Below are 25,223 nucleotides of genomic sequence, written 5' to 3' on the forward strand. Positions count from 1 at the left end.
ATAGGAATGTAAAATGATTTAATCTCTTTGGAGACAAATATAGCCATTCCATTGCTCAAATTTTATCATACAGTTATATTTTTACAAATGTGCAAAGATATATAGGTATAGGGGTGTTTGTTTCAGGCAGAATTTTTAATTCCAAACAGTAGAGCCCACTCCAGCATGTCTAGCTGGGGAGGAATTTACTAATGTACATTATAGCTTGCAGAGTCTCTAGGAGGGTCAGGCTGTAATGGCTAGGCAGCCAGGTGGAACACTCAAACTTCCTGTAGGGCTGCCCCGGTGAAGGGGATATCTCAACCACTTCTTCCACCAGAAAATGGAGTCTGCTTACCATACATTCCCTCACTCACCATGCTCATTGCCACTTGGAGTCTAGGTGGTAGAACTTCAGCCATATGCCTGCACCAGACGGCAAGAAAGGCTGGAAAAGCAGTTTTCTGCCATTTACGCCAGGGACGGGCTTCCCAATTCCAAGTCTGGGAAAGGTGTTTAGAAGGTACTGGGCAGTCTGAAATATGACAGGTGTGCTCTGCAATGTTCAAGACAACACTATTAATAATATCAAAGAACTGGAAATAATCCAAATGCTCAATTAGTAAGTGACTGGTTAAATTTGGGGATATTCATAATGGACTGCTATGCAGGCATTTTTTAAATTCAAGTAGATTTTTATCTTCTAACATAGAAAATGGCCATAATATTTTATGAAGTGAGAAAAACAAATTACCAAAACAATGTATATTTTTTAAATGTTTACTTGTATACGCATAGAAAATATCTAGAAGGATACATGCCAGACTGTGAAATGGTTGTTCCTTCTGGGAAATGACCAGTTCCTTGGGGGCAAATGTTGGATGATGGGAAAACCATTTGATGTTTTATAGTATCACGTATATTGCTTCTTTTAATGTAACAGCTTTATTGAAGTTTCTGTGGATATACTTATTCTGGACATTTCATGAATGGAATCATATAATATGTGGCCTTTTGTGTCTGGCTTCTTTCAGGGTTCATCCATGTTGTAGCATGTGTCAGTGTTTCATTCCTTTTTATTGACAAATATTTCATTGTATGGATATATCACATCTTTTTTATCCATTCATCAGTTGATGGACATTTGAGTTATTTGCATCTTTTGGCTATCATAAATATACTGCTATGAATGTTTATGTATTAAGTTTTCATATGGTTGTATGTTTTCTGTTCTCTTGGGTAGAATTACTGGGTCATATGGTAACTGTATATTTAACTTTTTTTTTTTTTTTTTTATATTTAACTTTTTGAGGAACTGCAAACTTACCCAAAGCCACTATACCATTTGCATCCTCATCAGCAATGTATGAGGGTTCCCATTTCTCCACATCTTCACCAATACTTGTTATTTGTCTGTCTTCAATAATATTACAGTTTAGGGCTTCCCTGGTGGCACAGTGGTTGAGAGTCTGCCTGCCAATGCAGGGGACACGGGTTTGTGCCCTGGTCCGGGAGGATCCCACATGCCGGAGCGGCTGGGCCCGTGAGCCATGGCCGCTGGGCCTGTGCGTCCGGAGCCTGTGCTCCGCAACGGGAGAGGCCACAGCAGTGAGAGGCCCGCGTACCGCAAAAAAAAAAAAAAAATTATAATAATAATATTACAGTTTAGTAGGGAGGACGATATGCAGAGAAGGAAAGGAGTGAGCCAACATTTGTTTTCCACTGTTTGTTGGACACTGTGATGCTTTACCCCTTTCAAACCTCAAAATCCCCTTTAGGTATTTTGGGAGGCATTTAAGGTAGGCATCATTACCATGTTTTACCATGAGGAAGCTGTTGCTCAGAAAAGTTAAATAATTTTCCAAATGCCACACCCATGACATGTACACAATTAATCATGATATAGGGTAGGAAGTGCTGTAATAAAAGATTCATGTAATTTTATAAGAATTATAAAAAAGCAATAACTCATAGTTGGATTAGTAAAGAAAGCCAGCATATGAATTTGAAGGACAGGGATGCCAGAGATGCCAAGATATGAGAAGAAATTGCATGCATGTGCAAGTCCATGTGTTCTGAGTATTTTCTTTGCACCTGTTTAAAGTGAGCAGCTTAATGGCCCTCTACCCTGTCAGGGGTTTAAAACATGAGCATCCAACCTGTGATTGTATAAGATGCCTTGAGGGGAAACATTGCTCAGCCTTGTCTAAGATGCCAGTGGTGTGAATTTCTGTGGGCTACTGCAAGAAAGCAAGCAGGGCACTGAGAAGGGCTTTTAAGGGCATGTACTCTAAAGTCACAGGTACTTACTTGATGGGGACAGTCATTTTTCTAAGAATGCATTTGCTGTGTGGCTGGCCATTCAGTGGACTATGAATGCAGTGAAGTCAGTGACCTCTATTCTTGGGAGACTCTGGTGCGGATGTCTCTTCCTTTGCTCCAGGGCTCCTGACCTTGCTCAGAGCACATGGGGATTCTCCCATGGAATTCTTTAGAAACCATGAAGGAGTCAGGCAAGTGAACTAGATCCACAGCCCAAAGCTGTATTCATCCAGCACACTCATCCACCAAATTTGGTTCCAAATGCTGTGTGTCTGGCTGTTGTCAGAAATCAAATTAAAAGATGAGGATTTGCCACCACCAAGAAAATTGCAGGAGAGAAACTCCCCTCAGTGTTTTGAACAGCACTAATACCTGCCAACTACACCAGCAACAATTCAGAGGGTGGCTTCATCAAGCATCTTATTTGCAGGGGAAAAAAGCACAGGAGCTCTGTGGTGCCAAATGAACCCGGGTCCCTGTATAAGCTCTCCCATTTCCTAGCTGCATGTGGGACCTTGGGCCAAGTGCTTAGCTTGCTTAGCCAACCTAAACCCACTCTTTGTGGTTTTTAGGTAGCCAAGGCACAGGGTGGATGTGAGAATAAAATTGTATATATGAACTGCTTGCACAGTGCCCAGCCCATGGTAAGAACTTGATAAAAGGCAGCTATTCTCATTAGTGTTAGCTTTCTTCTCTAAGAAGAGCACTGTGGTGTTTTAGAAGTTTTAAAGCACTGAGAATATGGGCTTTTCTCTGGAGCTTACTGCAGAGCTACAGTTGTTAACTCACACTTTGGATTAGTCACCCTCAATCCAATCAGTCAGTTTCCTACATTTCATTCACCGTTTGAGCTCAGAATAGGATTAAAGGGAAACCAGGATTCTGTTGTGCACATAAAGGGAAATATGGCAACTTTGGTACTGAAGGCCCTTGGCACAGTTAGGTAAAATAATTCTCATTTTCCCTTGAAATTTCCCCTTTACTGTCAGGACAGTATCTCTTTGGGAGGGTGGAAAAGAAGACCAAGTTCTCTTTCTCCATTTCTTATAGTCTTGAGAGCTGGCCCTGTCCTCAGTATCCCCTCTTCAACATTCCACCAAGAGTTGGCCACTTTGGGACTTCTGTGGGGTTTCTGGCTTAGGGGACTTTGGTTCAAAGCTATGAAAACCTTTTGTATAATCATGGCTATCCTTAATGTTCAGTGTTGCCTGCCCGTTGCCCCACTGAGTAAGTCATCTTGTATGTTAGTGATATTCACATTTTTGTGAGAAATAACCAATGAAAATTCTGAGATTAATGGTTTTAAAATATTTCTTTTTTCTCCCTAGATTTCTCTTTCCTAAATGTCTCGACCAGTGTTCACAAGGTAAGCAATATGCTCTGTTTTCGCTTGCAAGCCTTTCAAATTATGTTTAGATGCGACAGACTTTTCTTCATGCTCCCACCTACCATTCTGAAATCTAAAGCAAATAAAACTGATCCAGGGAAGACTTGGGCATTTTTTGCTTTTATCATATTTGATAGGCAGATTTCTTCCGAGAGTTTGTCTCTTAATGATAATAAATTGCCATGGCAACACCTCTTCTGAGCTGGCCTTAAGTCTGCCCTGGCCTTCCAGCTAATGTCAGTGGACTGAATAGGTATTCCTAGCCTGTGGATCAGCAAGATTTTGATGCATTTCTCCTGTCCCATGAGTGAGAATATGGCCGAGTAGAACCTCCTCCCTTAGTCCCCTGCTACATATACTGAAATTTTCCACGTCTCCTTTATAACATTTAGAAAAATCCACACATCCTATAGGTTACACTCATCCTTGCATTGTCCTACCTTCTGGCAGCCTGGGAGCAGCACTTTTTAGTCATATTAGCTATGATGGCTGGAGACCCAGAATAAATTCTAAATTTCCTACAGTTAGTGATAAAATACTTATTGTTGTCAGAAGGCCTGGGGTCTGGGCTTCCTGAAACAGCCCAGCAAGTAGAAATCAGATGGAAGAAAAGAACTCAGTGTCACCAGCACGGTTTTGCCCTGCTGATGCCATTGCCAATCCACAGGGAATGGAGACAACAGAGCATTCGTAGAGCTGTTGTCTTGGGGAAGAGCTGAGCTGGAGGCTGTGCAGGGCAGGAGGCCGGGTCACTGGAGAGAAGAATGTGTGTGTTGGACTGCTGCACCAGGGAGTCTCAAGTCTAGCTTTTAGAGGCCCCTGTTGCTTTCTAGGCACTGCACCCCAGAAGCAGAGTTGAATGGAGGTTGGCTGGGTCTATCCACCGTGTCCACCCCAGGTAGATTAAAGAGATTTTATAGGGGCTGGGTTAGTAGGATCTGGTAACAGACTAGATGGGGGGACATTGAAAAAGGGGGTATCTGGAGTGACTCCTAGGTTTCTAGCTTGGGAGATTGGAAAGGTTGGTGGTACCTATCCTTGAAATAGACTACATAGGAGAAAACATAGGTCCAGGAGATAACCAAAGAGAGCTGTCTGGTCCTTCGATAAATGTTTGGAAGTCATGATCAAAGCCAACGGTGTGGGCTGTAGTAAGCCCCTCTGACTATATGATCGATCATATAGTGATCGATCACATAACTGATCACATGAAGATTGCCACGCTAGTGCCCCTTGGCTTCTTGACACTTTCTCCTTCAGTGCCCCTCTTCTTTTTTTGCATGTGGGAAAAAGATGATCAGGCTACCTTGGCAAAGAACCTTTTAAGCAAGTGTTCTGTCTTTACTGTCCATGAACCTGGGCCAGTATTGCAAGAGGAAAGCTCTTTTAGGCCAAGACAGAATGAGTTCTGTCTGGGATTTTGTAGGCATATTTCATTAGCACTGCCTTCCAACTCATTGTTCAAAGGTAATGTGTGTCAATTCTGTACTTACATAAAGAAAGCTAGGGTGGGGGTGGGAGGACTTCCCTGGTGGTCCAGTGGTTAAGAATCCGCCTTCCAACGCAGGGAACTCGGGTTCGATCCCTGGTCGGGGAACTAAGATCCCACATGCTGCGGGGCAACTAAGCGCGTGCACTGCAACTGCTGAGCATGCGAGCCACAACTAGAGAGCCTGCATGCCACAACTACAGAGCCCACACGCTTTGGAGCCCGCATGCCACAAGAAGAGAGAAGCCTGTACACCACCACAAAAGATCTCATGTGCCACAACTAAGACCCAACGCAGCCAAAAATTAAATAAATTTTTTTTTTTTTTTTTTTTTTTTTTGCGGTACGCGGGCCTCTCACTGCTGTGGCCTCTCCCATTGCGGAGCACAGGCTCCGGACGCTCAGGTTCAGTGGCCATGGCTCACGGGCCCAGCCGCTCCGCGGCATGTGGGATCCTCCCAGACCAGGGCACGAACCCACGTCCCCTGCATCGGCAGGCGGACTCTCAACCACTGCACCACCAGGGAAGCTCAAATAAATATGTTTTTAAGAAAAGAATTAAAAGAAAAAAAAAAAAAAAGAAAGCCAGGGGAATTCCCTGGCAGTCCAGTGGTTAGGACTGCCACAGCCTGGGTTCAGTGCCACAGTCACTCCCACAGCCTGGGTTCAGTCCCTGGTTGGAGGCGTAAAAAAAAAAAAAGAAAGCTGGGAATGTGATCAGATGTGGACAGATAACCTTGAGGCCATATATGCTGTTTTCTGAACTGCAAAGGGCTTGTTAAGTGATAGTGCCTTGGTAGACATCTTCCCCTTACATCTGGGCCAAGAGGACACTATAGACTGATCTGACCTAATTCACCATGGGCATGGACCTTCTGGGGAGAGAGGAGATAAAATGCAAGTATTTCTTCTTCCTCAGAGATTTGGTGGCTCTCTTAGAGGTAGAATCTGCCACCGGTAGACAAACATTTTACGTCCTAAGGGAGCAGTTGCCTCCCTTCGCTCCTGTTCATGAGTTAAGCTCCCTGATTCATTGCTTTTACAACAAAGGATTATTTTACAATGAGAAAAGCACTGTATTGCAGCCACAAGATGATGTGTATTACAGAGATCCAAGGATTAGGAAATAATCTCAATGCTTAAACAGCAAGCAAGGCTCATTATAATGCTGGCTTTAAAACAGAGCGCAGATAATTTACTACCATGATCTGCTTTTAGATGTATCTGTAGATAGACAAAAGAAGTGAGATTTGTGTTCTTCTGGGTTGCTGGGAGTCTTTAGCCAGACTGGGATGGTCAAACAGACCTCAGAGATGTTTCTCCACTCTTGGGAACAGGCCAGTCCAGGCTGCCTGCTCACTCACAACCCAGACTCGTGAGGCGTTGGCCAAATCAGAGTATCCACTCCTTGATAACAGAGCAGAAGGAAGCTCCCGGCCCAAGCAAGATGAAACCGCTCATGATGGCCTCTTCACCCTGTGCTCCAGATAACTGCTGTACCTTGCCTTGAAGATGGCATTTCCTCTTGGCAGGTAGCAGATTGCATAGCTGGCCTAAGGAATGCTGGGGATAATCCTTTTGCTTGTTTCTCCACAAAGCAAAGCCCCTTTTATATGTCCAATTCCTGACCTAGAATCCAAAGCCCACAGTGTTTGTCTACATGGTACTCATGGGGCAGACAGGACTTTGGGCAAGTTATCTGTCAGAGACTCGGATCCTAGCCTTTTCTCAGGCAGGACAAGCCTGTGCTTGTGACCCTGCTGCATGCCACTCAGGTTGGCACATTCGCAGTAGTCTGATTCTCCAGTTTCTTCTGCCCAAGTAGATGCTAAGTAGAGTCCTAGGGCCTTTATAGATCTTCTCTCAGCCTTTCCTGACTCCTCACTGCAAGATCCACCACAGCTATTCTTGTCTTCCACCCCTGGTAATGTCATGGGCCTCTCGCAGGAGCCGGCTCTCATAACTGCCATCTCTGGAATGTGCTGAGCCTTCTAGAACCCTGCCTGCCACCCCACTGTGCCACATTCTGGGCCTGGCTGCCTGGCCTTGCTTTACTCAGTTTCCAAAGGCCCCAGCCACTTCCTGTGGCTGCACCAGGACATGGGGTTCTGGCAGTAGGCTCACCAGGCTGTCCTCACTGCCTCCCCACAGCCTGCAGAGTGACCTTTCTAAATGGGAATGGAAGCACAGGCACTACCAGTGTCACCTTTGTTAGGAGGCTTTCCTAAAACTCTGACTGCAGATGGTCCATCTTAATGTTAAAGCTTATGAACAAGGAAGGCATGTGAGAAACCTTTTTAAAATAGAATAAACAAAATGCAGACATATTCTCCATTTGAATTCCTAAGTCTTGTGCTATTACCACATCTAGGCCATACCTGAAGACCTTGAGAATAGAAGTTTTAAGTGTAGGAGAAGCTGTTAAGAAAATGTGGTTCTGTATATTCCTATATACTTGTATATGCATAGACTATCTGAGGAGGCATACCCAAAATCTGGTTATTAGTGGTTGCCTCTGCGGAGGAGAAATAGGGCTCAGGGTGCCAGAGAAGGGAAGAAGAAACTTGAACACCCTTTTTTACCTTACGAATTTTGCACCAAAAATATGTATATACTAATAAATCTTAGAAACCTTTCCAGATGGCTGTCTGATGAATAGTACTTGCTCAGACCTGCAAGTGGGAGAATTTTTGGCATGTGGGTATCCACGGCTTAGTTTCTTAGGCAGCTGCCTCAGAGGTCAGGTTGCATGTGTCTTTTATTACACTTCATTTATTCGTTCATTTATTCAGCAAATTTTTATCTAATGCCTGCTGTAACCCAGTCCTGGGGGATTAAGAAAGGCTTCTGGAAGAGGTGCTATTCAAATTGTCTACACCCTGAAGGAGGAGTTGGCCCTCCTTCAAAAAAATGAGAGAAAGGATGGCTCCAGGCAGAAGAAACAGCAAGATTGAAGGCCTGATGGTGATTAGAGTACGACTAGGGCCCTGAGGAAGTGCATCATGCAGATAGGTCAAGCAGGCCAAGAAGTTTAGATATCAGCCTAAAAATAATTGGAATGCATTAAATATTTTAAGTAGGGAAGTGACTTGATCAGATTTATGTTTTTGAAAGATTACTCTTACTACAATAGGAAGAATGAATTGTAGTAAAGGAAGCCTGGAAGTAGAGAGAATGAGCAGTAACCTAGTGAAGAGAGAGCAGTGGTCTAAACCAGGCAAATGGTAGCAGGGACTGAGAGTGGAGGATGGACGATGGCCCAGGTTTGGGGAACTAGGCAGTCGGTGTGCCTTTCACCAAGTGACCGCTTGGATGTCAGGGGAAGCCATTGAGGAAACTCACCTTTGAATCCTCAGAGGTCTCTCAAGCACTGTGCAGAGGCATATAGGCCATATTTACCTAAGGCCGACTGACTTGCTGTGGAGCACTAACAGATACCTGTGAAGAGCAGGACTCATGTCTCAGAACCAAGGAACCAATAGATTCCCAAACAGTGTGTAAGCACTCAGGAAGCAGATTATGTGCTCAGCAGTCGAGCCCTACCTCCTGACATCTATGATCCTAGGCATATTGTATACCCTTCGTGTGTGCCTTGTCCCCATTGTAACACACGACCATTGACATGAAGCTCCTAACCCCTGTTCCCTGGTTGCGAATGGAATGTGGTTATGAGGTTAGATTCAGTCTTCAGAGTTTTGGAACACTTTTTATAAATATGATTGGTGAGAGGAAGGAAGTATCACTAACTTCTGCCTCAGACCAGAGGCAGGGACCAGGGGTCCTGGAAGTTGCCTTCAAACCAGTGATAGCCACTCATCTAAACCATGGGCTCAGCAGCCTAGGCTGGTGAGAGTCATGTGACTTACCTTCCTGCTTGTCGCTGTGGCTAAGGCGTGCCACAGCCACCTCCGTCAGTCTGAGGAATCGGTCCAGGCTCCTTGGTGTACATGTAGGGGTCCCATTCCCAAATGATGAGATGGTGGTGGTAGTAGTGTCAGGTTGCATTTAATGAGTTCTTACTCTCTGTAGCCTGTGATAAAGCATTTCACAGATAACCTGGAGGTATGTGTTCCCATCTGACAGAGGAGGAAATTTGGGCTCAGAGAGAAAGTTGAGCAATTTGCCTAATGTCACCCATGAATAATTAGTGGAACCGAAAATTCAGACTCAGGTTTGCTTGGCTCCAAAACCCACGCTTTAATCTTTACCTTATGCTATCTTTTTACATATATGAAGAAGATAAATAAAAATATAAGCCTTATATTTTAAGCACTGCCCGTGTTATTCAAAGGAGCTCTCGTAGTTCAGAGAAAGGGAGACAGCAAGGTGGCATGAGGGGAGGATTGGGATGATAACGGTATTAGAGAAGATTGTAAGGAAGAAGTAAGCTTTACCAAAAAATTTTTTTAAAAGGCTTAAGTGAAAAAACAAGGTACAGAATGGTATAGTATGCCACTGTTTGTGGGAAAAATGTATACATACACATTTACTTGTAAATACTCAGCACATATCTGGAAGAAAACTCTGATAAATATGGTTGCCTCCAGGGAAAGAAGTAGGTTGCTGGGTAGGAAGGGAATTTACTTTGTCTGTGAACTCTTCTGTACATTATGAGTTTTGCCCTGAAAAACTAAGTACAGCTAATTTTTTAAAAAACAAAACACTTGACTGAAGTGAACAGTAAGAGTCCTCTGTACTGAATATTCATTATTCAGGATCCTACAATTACAAGGTTACTTAGGAAAGCTGAAGTCTCATAATTTAGAGACATTCACTTATGAACTAATCGTTTACAAAACTAGTCTCGGGCTTCCCTGGTGGCGCAGTGATTGAGAGTCTGCCTGATGATGCAGGGGTTGCGGGTTCGTGCCCTGGTCCGGGAAGATCCCACATGCCGCGGAGCGGCTGGGCCCGTGAGCCATGGCCGCTGAGCCTGCACATCCAGAGCCTGTGTTCCTGAATGGGAGAGGCCACAACAGTGAGAGGCCACGTACCACAAAAACAAACAAACAAACAAAAAACTAGTCTCTATTAGTAAAAAGATTGATGATGAGCATTGAGTATTCTTAGGTATAGAATTAATTATAACACCTATGAGAATGCTATTACAAGATAGAATATAAATGTTGAAAATCTCAAAACCCTATAAATGAAATTATATTTAATAAAAAATTAGGAGGCAACGAGAGAGAGATTACCTCTACATCTTCTCAAGTGGGAGATCAGTAAATTTTAAAGCTGTTAAGTCAATTTGTAAAGAGTTAGTTGTACTCTTTAAAGATACAGAATTATCCACTCGGGCTTCCCTGGTGGCATGGTGGTTAGGAATCCAACTGCCAAGTCAGGGGACACGGGTTTGAGCCCTGGTCTGGGAAGATCCCACGTGCCGCGGAGCAGCTAAGCCCAGGTGCCACAACTACTGAGCCTGCGCTCTAGAGCCCACGAGCCACAACTGCTGAAGCCCACGCTCCTAGAGCCTGTGCTCCACAACCAGAGAAGCCACCGCAGTGAGAAGCCCGCACACCGCAATGAAGAGTAGCCCCCGCTCGCCACAACTAAAGAATGCCCGCACGCAGCAACGAAGACCCAACACAGCCATAAATAAATAAATAAATAAATAAATTTATAAGAACAGTAAAACTTAAAAAAAGTATCCACTAGAGGAACTATAAAATTATTAATGTAGCCAACCAGAACGTGATAGTGGAGAAGCGGGGCAAATTTAAGGGTATATGAACTTCCTTGTCTGTCATGTGGAAAAGTCAAAAGACATTGTCTAAAGGTGACATAAGGATAGCTATCATAAGAACATAAAACAGACTATAAGCCCACCACTTATCAGAAGGAAAGCAGAAAACAATGCAGAAATCATATTGGTAAAAGTTAAAAAAAATTTTTTTAAATAGAATTCCACATAAACAAGGTAACAGAAACAAAGTGTCAGTAAATATAAATGGAATAAACACCTATTAAAAGGAAAAGTATCTCAGATTAAACCAAAAAGTAGAATCTAATTATATGATGTTCTGTACAAGAGAAGCATCTAAAACTAAGTAAGGATGGTGATGAAAGAATGGACAAGATATAACAGACGAATGCAAACAAAAAGAAATGAGGTTGATATTAATAACAGCAGGGTTGAATACCAGGCAAAATATTGAAGAGTCTAAAAAGGGCAGTTTGGGGACTTTCCTGGTGGTCCAGCGGTTAAGACTCCGTGCTTCCACTGCAAGGTGCACGGGTTCAATCCCTGGTCGGGGAACTAAGATCCCACATGCCGCACAGCACGGCTAATAAGTAAATAAATAAAAGGGCAATTTTTAATGATAAAGGACACCATCTACAACCTGTCATGAATATTTCTGTAACCAAATAATTCAAAAGAAAGCATATACCTTTAAGTTACTATGTTACTAAACAAGAAATAATTTTTCTTTTTATTGAGATATAATTGACATATAACATTGTATTAGTTTCAAGTGTACAACAGAATGATTTGATGTTTGTATACATTGCAAAATGATAACCACAATAAGTCTAGTTAACATGCATTGCCTTACCTAGTTACAAAACAATTTTTTCTTATGATGAGAACTTTTAAGATCTACTCTCTTAGCAGCTTTTAGTTATTCAATACAGTATTATTAACTATAGTTACCATGCTGTACATTACATCTCCATGACTTATTTATTTTATAACTGGAAGTTTGTACCTTTTGACTCTCTCCTCCCATTTTTCTCACCCCCTGCCCCCTGCTTCTGGCAACCACCAGTTTGTTCTCTGTATCTATGGACTTGGTTTTTGTTTTTGTTTTTAGATTCTGCATATTAATGAGATCACATGGTATTTCTCTCTCTGACTTATTTCATTTAGCATAATGCCCTTGCGGTCCATCCATGGCAAGATGACAAGATTTCATTCTCTTTATGGCTGAGTAACATTTATATATATATATCATTATCATATATAAGATAGATATATATAAGATATATCTATCTTATATCTCCTTTATCCATTCATCCACTAATGGACACTTAGGTTTCCATATCTTGCTATTGTGAATAATACTGCAATGAACATGGCTATGCAGATAGCTCTTCAAGATAGTGATTTCAGTTCCTTCTGGTATATTCCAGAAGTGGAATTGTTGGATCATATGGTACTTTTAATTTTTTTAGGAATCTCCATCCTGTTTTCCATAGTGTCTGTACCACTATAGAATTGGCATTCCCAGCAACAGTGTACAAGTTTCCCTTTTTTCCACATCCTCACCAACACTACTTATTTCTTGTCTTTTTGAGAATAGCCATTCTAACAGGTATGAAATGCTATCTCATTGTGGCTTTTTTAAATAATGAATTAAGCATTCAACTTAAGTTAGAAAAAGAACAAGAACTTTTTAAAAACTAGATTATAATAAAAAAGATTGAATCTATAAACCAGGTATATCTAGCATGTTAAGCAACACTATGGAGATGCAATCAGCAAAATCTAGACTGAGAGAAATATACAAGATGCAGTTTTTCAACAAATAAATCACAAAGAAGTAAGAAGAAAACTATAGATTGAAAGAGAATTATGAGATGCATCAGTGAAATATAATGTATGGGCTTTGTTTGGTTCCTGTTTCCAAAAAATTAAGAAAATATTCTTGAGACAGAAAAGTTTGAATGTGGGCTAGATATTTTATATTAAAGAATTTATTGTTGATCATTCATTTTTTTAAAGAGTCCTTATGATAATACATACTGAAATATTTTTGGATGAAATAATAGGATGTCTATTATTGGCTTCAGAATCATCCAGTGGGGAAGGAGAGGAAAGGAGAAAAGGTTGGGGTATGGTATAGAAGAAATAGTTAGCCAAATGTTAATCTTTCTTGAAGCCAAGTGATGGGCTCGTGGGCGTTCATTATACTATTTTTTTCTACTTTTGTATATGTTTGAAATTTTCACAATATTAAGTGAATAAAAACGGTTGAATAACACAAATGCAAATGACATTATAGCAGAAATGGTGTATGTGCTGTGATCCTAGCCATGTAAAAATAAGTATGGAAGAGGTATTACAATTGTGTTGGCATGATGGGATGTGGCAAATTTTCTGATTTCAAAATTATCTGTAGTGCTGTGGATTTTACTTCTATATTTTCACAGAAAGGTTGAGAGTGATTGTGGCCCACTCCACAACCTCTCTTTACATGCGCCACCCTTCCTTACTGTGTCACTCTGTGAATATCTTTGTTAGCACTTACCTTGGAACTGTGGGTCCACGGGTGAGACTTCTTGACTGTGCACTCTTTGAGAATGGTTAGCACCTGACATACGGTTTGTGCTTGGTACATGTCTGTGTTCTGAACTGGTGAAAAGTCACTGGCACCAGTTCCTGATGAGGTTAAGTACATGGGATATAGAAAGGGCCCTTAGATGAAAAAGCTCCAGGTATCAAAGCGGAATTAAGAAGACAGAGGAGGTTAGGAGGTGAGGCAGCTACAGAGTTGAGGCCATTCACTCCAAGAGGTTGCAGTGGCAGAAAGAGGAGCAGAATGATGGCTATGTATATCAGTGTTGGGTGGCGGGTGTCTACATGAGGAGGCTGCTAGAAGGGATGATCAGGGGAGGGAGCAAGGGCTCACATTTGTGCAAACCCTCAGCCCCAGTCAGGACTCATAAAGGCTGAACTGTTTTTGGTTTTGTTCCCCAGGCCTGGTGAGTAATGTGGTGTTCACCAGTCACACCACAGAGCAGAGGCACCCTCTCCTGATTCAGTTGCAGAGCCTCATCAGAGCTGCCAATCCTTCCGCAGCCTTCATTCTTGCAGAAAATGGGATTGTCACCAGGTAAACTTACCAGTTCACTTCACTCCGCAGGACCAGCCACTTTCTCAGATGCAGCAGTCTGTCTATGGCCCACTGGGTCTTTCTACTGTATCAAAGACCTGAGCATTTATAAAAGTCAGGTCTTGAAGTGCTTTTTTTTTTTTTAATTTATTTATTTTATTTTTATTATTTTTGGCTGTGTTGGGTCTTTGTTGCTGCAGGTGGGCTTTCTCTAGTTGCGGCGAGTGGGGCCTACTCTTCATTGTGGTGGCTTCTCTTGTTGCGGAGCACGTGCTCCAGAGTGCAGGCTCAGTAGTTGTGGCTCATGGGCTTAGTTGCTCCGCGGCATGTGGGACCTTCCCGGACCAGGGCTTGAACCTGTGTCCTCTGCACTGGCAGGCGGATTCTTAACCACTGCGCCACCAGGGAAACCCTTGAAGTGCTTTTGATGCTGTGTAAAAATCACCAAGAGGACCCCACATGTTAGTATCCTGTACTGGTTTTTTTTTTTTAATTTTTAAATTTTTTTTAATATATATAATTTTTCATGTATCAAATTGGCAATTTATTAATTTATTTATTTTTGGCTGTGTTGGGTCTTTGTTTCTGTGCGAGGGCTTTCTCTAATTGCGGCAAGCGGGGGCTACTCTTCATCGCGGTGCGCAGGCCTCTCACTATCGCGGCCTCTCTTGTTGCGGAGCACAGGCTCCAGACGCGCAGGCTCAGTAGTTGTGGCTCATGGGCCTAGTTGTTCTGTGGCATGTGAGATCTTCCCAGACCAGGGCTCGAACCCGTGTCCCCTGCATTGGCAGGCAGATTCTCAACCACTGAGCCACCAGGGAAGCCCTCCTGTACTGTTTTGAGATGTTCTGTTTTGATGCATTCACGTTCTCATCATTAAAGGATGGAAGTCAAGACTCTCTCAATGTTCTTTGTGTTAAGATGTGAGAGAAATGGCATAGAAACATGGGGAAATTATATCTTTACTTCATAGACCTGGGTTCAAGTTACAAACTAAAAATAGAGAATTAGTGACTTCGTGTGTATGAAAACATCTTGTCATATAGCAGTTTTGTTTGCTCAATAAGGTGCTAAAAGGTGTATACTTTTCATATAGTTTTGACTTTTGAGCAATGCACATATTTTACACATTCAAAAATTAAGTCAACAAGGAGGGAAAAAATACAAACAAAAACGTGAATCCATCTGTATACCAAAGTTATAAGAACCGTACATATGCAAAATAATTCAAGTAGCTTCTGAGCATAATCCTCTGTTGGAACCCTGATTCCAGACAACATCACTGATTAGAGAAGGGAGATTATAAATATGAAATGGGAAAGGTAAGGAAAAACCCTACAAATGTTGGAGTTGAATTGGGGGACTCGATATAAATTCATTATTTCAAAAAAAAAGTATATTCCCTAGCTCTTTCCATTAAAAGGGACCAGAAATAATACCCTTTCCATTAAAAGGGACTAGAAATAATAATAGCAATTAATACTTCTACCTCTAGATCTTAATTTCTAAGTACCAATCCCCACTACAAAGTATCAGGACTCTTTGGAGAATTGGCTGATTGCAGGTTTAGGGAGTGAAAGTACAAGGTGAGCCTAGTACATTTTGTGACAAAAAAGCAGGGAAGTATTCAAAGATTAGTGGAAATACGTCAAAAGGATACAGAAGCTAGCTTAAGAAGTTCCCACTAGGCAAATTTGGGACAACTTGAGTATATGAGAGAACCATGATAATAATGGAGTATATAGCACGTGGAGTAAAATGAGTCTGTGGTGATACTAAAAAAAGGGAGAGGGACAGATCAGTAAAGCTCTTCTTTATAGAAGAATGCTAGCTAATAAATAAATAAGGATTTATAGTACTAGAAAGTCACTATTTTGTAACCTTTCATATAATACTTGATTTAGGCAAGAATTATCAATGGATGCTAAAAGCAGTGGATGACAGATTGTTGAGGAAAGGGATATTCACTTGTCTCAAAGTATCTGTCACGGGACTTCCCTGGTGGTGCAGTGGTTAAGAATCTGCCTGTCAATGCAGGGGACACGGGTTCAATCCCTGGTCTGGGAAGATCCCACATGCCACAGAGCAACTAAGCCCATGCACCACAACTACTGAGCCTGCTCTCTAGAGCCTACGAGCCACAGCTACTGAGCCCATATGCCACAACTACTGAAGTCTGCACACCTAGAGCCTATGCTCCGCAACAAGAGAAGCCACTGTACTGAGAAGCCCGCACACTGCAACGAAGAGTAGCCCCCGCTGTTCCGCAACTAGAGAAAGCCTGTGCACAGCAACGAAGATGCAGTGCAACCATAAATAAATAAATTAAATAAATAAATGAATAAATAAAAAGTATCTGTCACTCCACAGACTGCTCACTACTTACAAAGAGGGAAAAGTACCTTCACAATGGAGAGGTTTAATCTAGAAGACATGACATTGACCAAATGATTAAACTTACCAAGACCACTAATGGGATAAACTGACATCATGTGCCTCCTTCGTGACACTGTGGGAAGGACACAACATCACTTGGCCATTAATCTTGCCAGAAATGCTTAGCTGAATCTAATCATGAGGAGCAACCAGACAAATCCAGGTTGTGGGGCACAAGACAGCTGGCATGTACTCTTCAAAAATGTCAACTCCGGGCTTCCCTGGTGGCGCAGTGGTTGGGAGTCCGCCTGCCAATGCAGGGGACACGGGTTCGTGCCCCGGTCAGGGAGGATCCCGCGTGCTGCGGAGCGGCTGGGCCCATGGGCCATGGCCGCTGGGCCTGCGCGTCCGGAACCTGTGCTCCATGGCGGGAGAGGCCACAGCAGTGAGAGGCCCGCGTACCGGAAAAAAAAAAAAAAAAAAAAAATGAGTAACAAACAAAAATAGTTGGAGGAATTGTTCCAGACTGAAGGAAAATAAAGATTATAAATTAATGAGCAATCCTTGATTGGATCCTGAGTGCCCTATCCCCCCAAAAAGGGGAAATTTGAAAATGGATGTATATTATATCAATACTTCTCCAACTTTAATGTGCATATTAACCTCTTGGGGATCTTATTAAAATGAGGGTTCTGATTCAGTAGGTCTGGAGTAGGCTGGAGATCCTGCATTTCCATGAAGCTCCCATGTGATACCAATGCTGCTTGTCCTCAGTATTAAATTCCCTCAGTGTGATTATACTGTTGTGGTTCTTCAAGAGAATGTGCTTGTTCTTAGAGATGCATACTAAAGTATTTAGGGGTGAAATAACAGAAAAAAAATATATGCATGTACTTGTATGTGTGTATGGCGGTGTAGAGAGTAAGCAGAATGTACAGGTTAAGGTTAATAGTTCTAATTAACCTGGGTTTTCTGTATGTTTTCAAAGGAATGAAGACATTGAACTGATTCTCTCAGAAAATAGTTTTTCGAGTCCTCAGATGCTACGATCTCGATATCTAATGTACCCTGGCTGGCAAGTATCATCATTGAAAAGTAGCTAAGATTTCTTTATAAACTCAGTGATTTATTTATTTACAGGAAAGAAAAAGAGAAAGTGAAAATACCAGGTGTGCTCTAGGAGGGTGACAATGGCAGCTACAACAGCCTGCCATGTCCCAGTAACCACTGGCCTTGCTGGAAGCCCAGTGATCCACATCTTGGGGTCCAAATTGAGACCCTTGCTGGATGTTGAGACTTAAGGAGTCATCTTATAGGCCTTAAGCACAATGGTATCCTTTGTTTCCTCTAGCCTCTAGTGAGAGTGAGGTGGCCGACATGGAACCAAGGAGTTATGACCCTCCCGGGTGAGAGAGTCTCTCCTGAGAATAGTCAGTCCTCTAGGGTTCCCATCTGACAGGTAGGTTCCCTGCTATTGTGGCCCAGGGCATGTTCTGTGCTCTGCAGGTGGCCTCCTAGCCTGAACCTGTCCTCCAGAGAGGAGAGGAAGAGAAAAGAGAGTGTGAAGTGCACTATAATCATATTTCCAGCATCACTTGAGCACTTACTGTGTGCTACACGTTGTTCTAAGACTTCGCTCTCCAGTACGGCAGCCACTAGCCACATGTGGCTAGTTAATAAAATGTAAATGTATATTAATAAAGTAAAATTTAAAATTTAGCCTTTTAGTCACACAAGCCACATTTCAAGTGCTTAACCAGCTACCTGTGACTAGCAGCTACTGTCTTGGACAGTTCAGATCCAGAACATTTCCATCATCACAGAAAGTTCTGTTCACAGTGCCACTCTAAGAGTTCAACCTATGTTATCTCATTCATCCTCAAACCAAGCCTGCAAGGTGGATTCCATTTTTTTCTTCATTCTAGAGATAAGGTAACTGAGGCAGCAAGGACTTAAATGTCTTGTCCAAAGTCCCACAGCTAGTAAATGAAAGAGTTGGGTTTCAAACCCAGGTTGTGTAGCTTCAGAGCCTGTATTTTTTTTTTTTTTTTTGAAGTATAATAGATTTACAAAGTTGTGTTAATTTCTGCTGTACAGCAGAGCCTGTACTCTTAACCACCATGCTGCACTTGTCCCTGTATGGAATGGATAACTAGTTTTGCTCTGTTGAAGGTTCAGGGGAAGACAGTTGTTAAAGCTTAGCCAAAATTGATCCCTCGTATTGATTTGGATCATCTTTATTATCCTCACTCACTTCCCTCAGCCACCTCTGTGAGTCCTCCAACCACCCCTTACATCACCAGTATTTTGTACCAGCAAAAACTGATTGTACTATCCTGTTTAAAAAAAAAAAAGGTCAATATGTAAAATTGAAGGTTTTCAGGCTTATTTTTAGAAGGAACCTCTGGTTTGAGTCACATCATACTTAAACAGTGAGTACATGGATCATTCCTTATGCCTGAACAAGACAATAATATCTTAGCTAAAAAGAAAAAGATGGAGCTTCTGGGGTGAAACTCTTCTCTCCAGTGGCTGCAGCTACTGACCTTTTTGCTGCCCACACCTCTGGGCCTGGTCCTGAGACTTTTGTCGTCTCCACCTGGTGCCTAGGGAAGCACCTATTCTCCAGTCCATACCAACTCATTGTGGGCGTGGCATACATTAACCTAGCTCAGGGCACAGACTTTTCTGGAGGCAGACTGATCTAGGACAGAGACAGGTATGAGGGAGTTCATTAGAAGGCTCTGTGAATCTAGAGTCTGAAATCTTCCTTTATCAGGAAGATCAGTCCTTGTAGAGGATCAGAGATGGAGGGGCCTCAGAATCACCCTTCAGGCCCTCCCTTCCAAGTTCATTCCTAGGAATCAGATGATTTACTCTTTTAACAAGATGGCAGTCATCACATTCCTGCTCATCGCTGTACATTACTCCCCTCTCTCCTTGGGTGAGGGCCACCACCTCAGAGTGAACAGGCCTTAGCTGCAGGATGTGCTCAGCTTTGTGCTGTGCAGATTCTTAGCCATTCCCCTCCCACAGCCCTCTGTTGTCATCGACCCCACCCCCACCTCCCCTGGTAGAAGGGCTTGTTCCTAGTCTGTAAGGAAACCTTGTACTATTCCCCTGGCCCCTCCAAATTCCCCTAAGGATACAGCCTCTGAACACAGAAGCCTGAGAAGCCCGTGGTCTCCAAATCTCATGTTTGGATGGGGAGAGAACAAAAAGAACATGTCAGTCTTGCAAAAATGTTATGCCACCACCTTACTTTAAAGAAGTTGCTTTAAAGAGTAAGATACTTTGAACAATGTAAAATTCAAAACTGCAGTGCAGTTTTCAAGCAAAGCAAACTAATACAAAAATACAGTAGACTGGAGGGAAGTGTTTGCATCAAATGTGACGAAGGGTTAATATAGTATTTGGAAAGCTTGTTTAGATATTTAAGAAAAGTAACCCATATTATATAGATGTGAACAGTCCACTTAAGACCAAGTATAAATGGCAACTGTGGTAACAGAATTCCATGTACGTAGTACTCAAATGCAAAATGGTGTCTTACTGTTGCTTTGATCGACACCTGTTACATTTAGGCAAAAATATCTATAAAATTCATTGCTGGAGGAATTGTTGTGAAACTAGTACACTCATCTACTGCTGGGGGTGGTATAAATTACCCATGAGATGTTATGCCCTCTCCTGGACTGATTCCAATCAAGGGATTCATCTCAATGAAATCATTCAAAAGAAGGAATGACAGTTTCATAACTTTGGAAGCTGGGTGGTAGGAATTCATTACACTACCCTTCTATCTTTGCATATCTCTGAAATTTTCCATAATAAAAAGTTAAATTTTTTAAATGCTGCGTTCTTAATGAGTCTGTGGCAGTCAGTATGTCTGCTGAACTCAAAACTGAGAAAATAGATCAGAGATGCCCCAGCCCTTTAGTTCCTTCTGGAGAGACTGCACATCCAAATGTACAGTCTGTTAAACTGCCCTCAGTGAGGGTGGGGCATAGTGGGAGCCCTGAAGAGAGTGGGAGGGGATCCTGAGGAAGAGCTCCAAAGGTACCAGGAGGGACCCCTAATCCCAGTTGGGATACTGGCAAGCTTCAAAAGTAGAGGGGGTCTTTGACTTTAAGGGATTGCTAGTCCAAAGAAGGTAAGACCTTCCTGCTCTAAGGGGGCAAACATGCTTCTCAGTCTCAAGATGAAAGAGACATAAATGCTTTCAAATAAGTGCTTTGTACACAAAATGACGTACACTTAAGGGAGAATTCAAATATGATAAGTGATATGTAGTTCTTTCCAATGTAGTATGTAGTAGCAGTCAAAGCCCCAATTACTTGTATTTATAATTTTTTAAACCTTTTAAGGTATGAAGGTAAATTTGATGTTGGATCGGTCTTTCCATTAATGGTTCAGATTTGTGTATGGTTTGGTCGTCCCTTGGAGAAGACTCGCTTTGTGGCCAAGTGTAAAGGTAAGCCTTGACCGGGACATGTCCCAGACACTGGTAAAAGAATGCCCCAGAGTTGTCCCCGCTTCCTGGCACCATTTTAGTATTCTGTGTGTGCTGTCTCTTCTCACCATTTGGGTCTGAAAGCAGGCAGAAGAATTTGAGGACCCAGGAGTCCCTTACCCCTGGGAATAGTGGCAGAGCCACTGGGGGAAGATCTGGTGGGGGTACCTGTGAAACCTGGACCCTAGAGGAGGTGCCTTTCCAGTCCCTAACCCTCCCAGCTGTGCCACCCTGGACTTGGCCTCTGCCCCCAGGTGAGTAACAACCCTATCCTCTTCCTCCACCAGCAATTCAGTCCTCTATCAAGCCAAGTCCCTTCTCTGGAAACATCTACCACATCCTGGGCAAAGTGAAGTTTTCAGGTAACTAGGCGCTTGGATTTGGGAGCGCTACTCTGTGGAGTGCTCACATCTCATGATGTGAGTTCATAGACTCTGCTGGTGCTTTACAGACCACTGATGCCTCTTAGACTCTCTCAAAAAACCCTCCCCTCTGGATCTTACACCATAGGCTCCTCCAGTCATCCCTTTCAGTCAAGGTCCCAATCTTTCTCCAGGTCCTTCTGCTCTGCAGTGGAGGATCTGTTTTCCTGCCCCTGGACGAACCTGCCCAGGGCCTCTCCTCACAGCTCCTTGACTTCCTTGTTCTAGAGACTCACACTCCACCCTTCTTGAGCCATCCATGGCCTCCTCCTAGACCTGTCACCAGGAGCTACCCCAATGCTGAGCCTTCCAGCTCTGGATCCGTTTCTGCCAAAGTCTTCAAGCCTTCCACTTGCCTTCTCCTCCCCTCCGTTCAGTAAACCTGTTTATCAGCCTTTGACCCCTGCAGCCCTTGCAACCTGAATTATGTCAGTCCTGGGCTGGGGTTCAGGGAAGGTGTGAAAACAAGGAGCCAATTAACTCAACATTGAGAAAGAGCAGAATGTTCCAGGGAAAAGGCAGAGCATGTGCTGTGGATGTGAGGCAAAAACAGGCGTTTCAGGAACCAAAAAGGGTTTACTGTGTCTGGGTCCCAAGGGAGGAAGTGAGGGAGTGTGTCTGTTAGGGCATCTTTGGCAGTTATAGCAGAAAACCCCAGCTCAACTAGCAGGTGTTAGCTACATAGCAAGAAGTCAAGAGGTCTGGCAGCATAGCAAAGCCAGTGAAGACCCAGGTAATATATGGCTTTTGTGTTCTTACATTCTTGGTGTCAGCTTTTCCTCAGGTTCCCACCCCTCATGGTTGCCAGGTAGTGCTGCAGGTCTAGGTGTCACATTCAGACACAACAGCTAGCTGATGGAAGAAGCTGGCTCTTCCTGTGGGTGTCTTTATCAGTTCCTCAGCAGACTTCTCTCATTGGCCAGGATCGAGTTGCCATTGCCCATGGGGAATTGGTATTGGAGGAAGAGGGGGATGCTGGGCAGGTAACCGGGGGTGTCTGCAGCAGGGAGCCACTGAGAGTTGTAAGCATGGAATCATCTGGGTTCAGATAGGAGAATTTGGTGGCAGAGCCTCTATAAAAGAATCTCTCAAGGTCCTTAACCTTTGGCTTAATTTATGTTATTGAATCTGAAACTTTGGCCCCACTCTACAAGCCCCTTACTCAAGCCCGCTTCCCTCAGGCTCTGACAGACCCCCACCTGCTCGTCCCTCTCCCCTATCATCACCTCCTTTTCTTTTTTATTTAGACTGACTCTTGACCCTTTTCTTGTTAAAGGTAAACCTTTCTTTGTTTTAGATCTCTTTCTCATCATGCCTTTTTGGGGAACCTTACCCTTGTGTCTCCAGTATATTTTAGCCCCCAGTGCCTCAGCTTATAAACCCGATTACATCTTTCCTGTTCCCATGCATGTGTCCCTCCTGCAGCACTTGTACTGTTGAGCTTGCCCTCCTCCCATGGACTCTCAGACCTCAGCTGAGACCCACCCCCTCCACCTCTACCAAGGGAGCTTTCCTTGCTTCTCCTCAACTACCTCTTCCATAGGGGTGACCCCAGCCATTCTCTTCTTCTAATGACTGTGTAGATGTCTCCCACTCAGGGTCCTACAGTCTTTCAAATGCCACAGATGCAGAGTCAAACTCTTCTTCTCCCACTTGCAAACCTTTTCTTCCTCTTGTAGTCAGTCCCCTTCTGGGTTAATGGTGTCCACCTGATCACCCAATCAGCTTAGCTAGAAACTTACATTGTTCCTCCCTCTCTTACTTCATCCTTTCTAATTTGCTGCCAGTCATGTCAGTTCTCCCTCCTGCATGTCTTGTGAATCTGTCCCCCACAGCTGCACTAATCCAGTCTTAGTGTAGCCTTATCCTTTTGGGGCAGGGTCTCAGGGACTAAAGTGTTCTCCTTGCAGACTCTGAGAGGATCATGGAGGTCTGCCACAACACTCTGGCCAATTCCTTGAGCATCGTGCCAGTTTTGGAGGGACCCACGCCACCGCCTGACTCCAGAAGCACACCTCAAGGCAGCAGCGGGCAGCAGGAATGCTACCTCGTGTTCATAGGCTGCTCCCTGAAGGAAGAAAGTGTCAAGGACTGGCTGCGGCAGTCAGCTAAGCAGGTGGTTTCCAAAGCCCAGACAGACCTGGCACTGATATGACCAGACACTTCAGAGTTGTTGATGGACCTGAGGCAGAAGCCCCTCCACCTTCTCCCTGCTTTCTCCCCACTGGTTCACCCCTCACAGGCTCAGCCAGCGTTTTCAGGGACTCTGAGAGTGGGAGGAAGCCCCTGGGGCAAACTCCAGGCAGACTTGTTTTGCTGCCTACCCTGCGAGCCCAGGCGCTGAAAGCCATTTCCAGTCCTGCTTCCCAAGGCAGGCTGGAGTTATTATCAGATGGCTTAACCAGGACCTAGGTGAAACTTAGTTGTTTCATGTGGACCCTGGATCAGCTTAGTGTTCTAAACTCAAAAATGTCTTCTTAGCTGAACCTAATTCATAGGCTCTCCTGTCTCCTGAGCCCAGCATCTCCTGTACTTTGGTTCTCTCTCTAGAAAGGAAAAACAACAAAGATATCCTTAGAGTCCTTTGCAAACCAAGACTCCAAGCATAGACAGCAGTGAGCCCGGAGGCCCTGGAGAGAGGTACAGGGGAAGAGGAGGCTTGCCTATAGATCCACACAAACATCTTTAGTCCAATACTACAAAGAAAAAAAATCCGGACTGGAGTTAAAATCCTCTCATATGCTGCTAGCTTTGGGTTCTAAGCCTCTTAGCACAGTCTGAGCTTAAGCTTATTCTAGAGCTCTGGAAATAGAGTTGGCTGGGGCCTGGGTCTTCTGTACATGCTCAGTTGGGACCTGTCTTTTATACTAAGGAATGGCTGCTTGCAGACAGGGTCTTTCTCAGACTCACTGGATAAACTCTTAAATGGTATTTGACTGTGAGACCTCCAATTGTTCTTTTGTCTGCATGTCTGTCACTGGTGGGGCCTAGGATTGAGAATCTGCAAAGAGGCAGAAACATGCCTATTTGCAAATGCATCAGTCTCTCTTCTGCCGTTTGTTCCCCCCTGGCCCGCAGGACTCTGTGAAGGGAAAGTGGTCTTCTCAAGGGACAGACAGGCAGGATATTGTATCCAGTCCATGACGATGCTTGTGCTTCCCTTTCTGGCATCTCAGTCATGTAACTGGCCCCCAGAGCCCTGAGCCCTCACCCTCCCATGTACCCATCAGCTCTGTTGGAAACTGACACCTCCTTACATCTCTGCACAGAAGCCTCAGAGGAAAGCCCTGAAGACCAGGGGGATGCTGACCCAGCAGGAGATCAGGAACATCCATGTGAGTACCCTGCCCTGGGGGCCTAAGTCCCCTCAGTGTCCCAAGGATGTTCTTGTGCAGCTCTATCTTTTAGGATTCCTGAGTGAGGTGGCTGTTTGTAGGGCATGCTGGAGGTCCTGCTTCTCTCAGGCCACAGAGGGAAGCTGGGTAAAGAGAAACCTCAGCTCCCCTGGCCTTGCAGCCTCAGTGAGAAGGACGGGGTGGCCTCTGGTGTGATGTGGTTACGAAATTGAGGAGAACTAGTGCCTGTGGGAGAAACAGGTGACATGGAGGTCTGTTTTGTCACCGTGTTCAAGCAGCTGCAGAAGTCCTTTCCTCCTCCCATTCCTCTGTCCTAGATAAACCACAGAGAAACCAGCGAGGTCCCAGGTAAAAACTCTAGATCCTGAAGCTGCTCATGGGCAGGTTGTGAAATCCTGAGGCCAGGACGAGAGGCCCTTTGAGGAGCCCTCAGACTCCAGGCTGACTCCCAGGCTCTACCCCAGTTCCCATACCCATTGAGGCCTTTTCCTGATGAGTTTGGGGGAAAAGACTAAAAGGGACAGAGAGTCCAGGTCTCA

At 43.8% G+C, this 25,223-nt stretch overlaps 1 protein-coding gene across 10 annotated transcripts in view; it reads left to right on the forward strand.

Annotated features, from left to right (window-relative positions):
• The window catches only part of DNAAF9 (dynein axonemal assembly factor 9), a 148,511-nt gene that overhangs the window by 120,069 nt on the left and 3,219 nt on the right, over positions 1 to 25,223 (forward strand). For 9 of the 10 annotated variants that reach the window (XM_073792753.1, XM_073792756.1, XM_073792754.1 and 6 more), the window contains 7 exons: positions 3,630 to 3,667; positions 13,882 to 14,017; positions 17,382 to 17,468; positions 20,761 to 20,867; positions 21,194 to 21,268; positions 23,239 to 23,444; positions 24,598 to 24,663. In XM_073792753.1, the coding sequence (XP_073648854.1) occupies positions 3,630 to 3,667; positions 13,882 to 14,017; positions 17,382 to 17,468; positions 20,761 to 20,867; positions 21,194 to 21,268; positions 23,239 to 23,444; positions 24,598 to 24,663 (715 nt within the window). Of the gene's footprint in view, positions 1 to 3,629; positions 3,668 to 13,881; positions 14,018 to 17,381; positions 17,469 to 20,760; positions 20,868 to 21,193; positions 21,269 to 23,238; positions 23,445 to 24,597; positions 24,664 to 25,223 lie in introns of those variants that run through there. The other variant, XR_012326237.1, reaches the window with a different exon arrangement.

This window comes from Tursiops truncatus, chromosome 15 (genome assembly GCF_011762595.2).
Source record: "Tursiops truncatus isolate mTurTru1 chromosome 15, mTurTru1.mat.Y, whole genome shotgun sequence".
NCBI lineage: Eukaryota > Metazoa > Chordata > Mammalia > Artiodactyla > Delphinidae > Tursiops > Tursiops truncatus.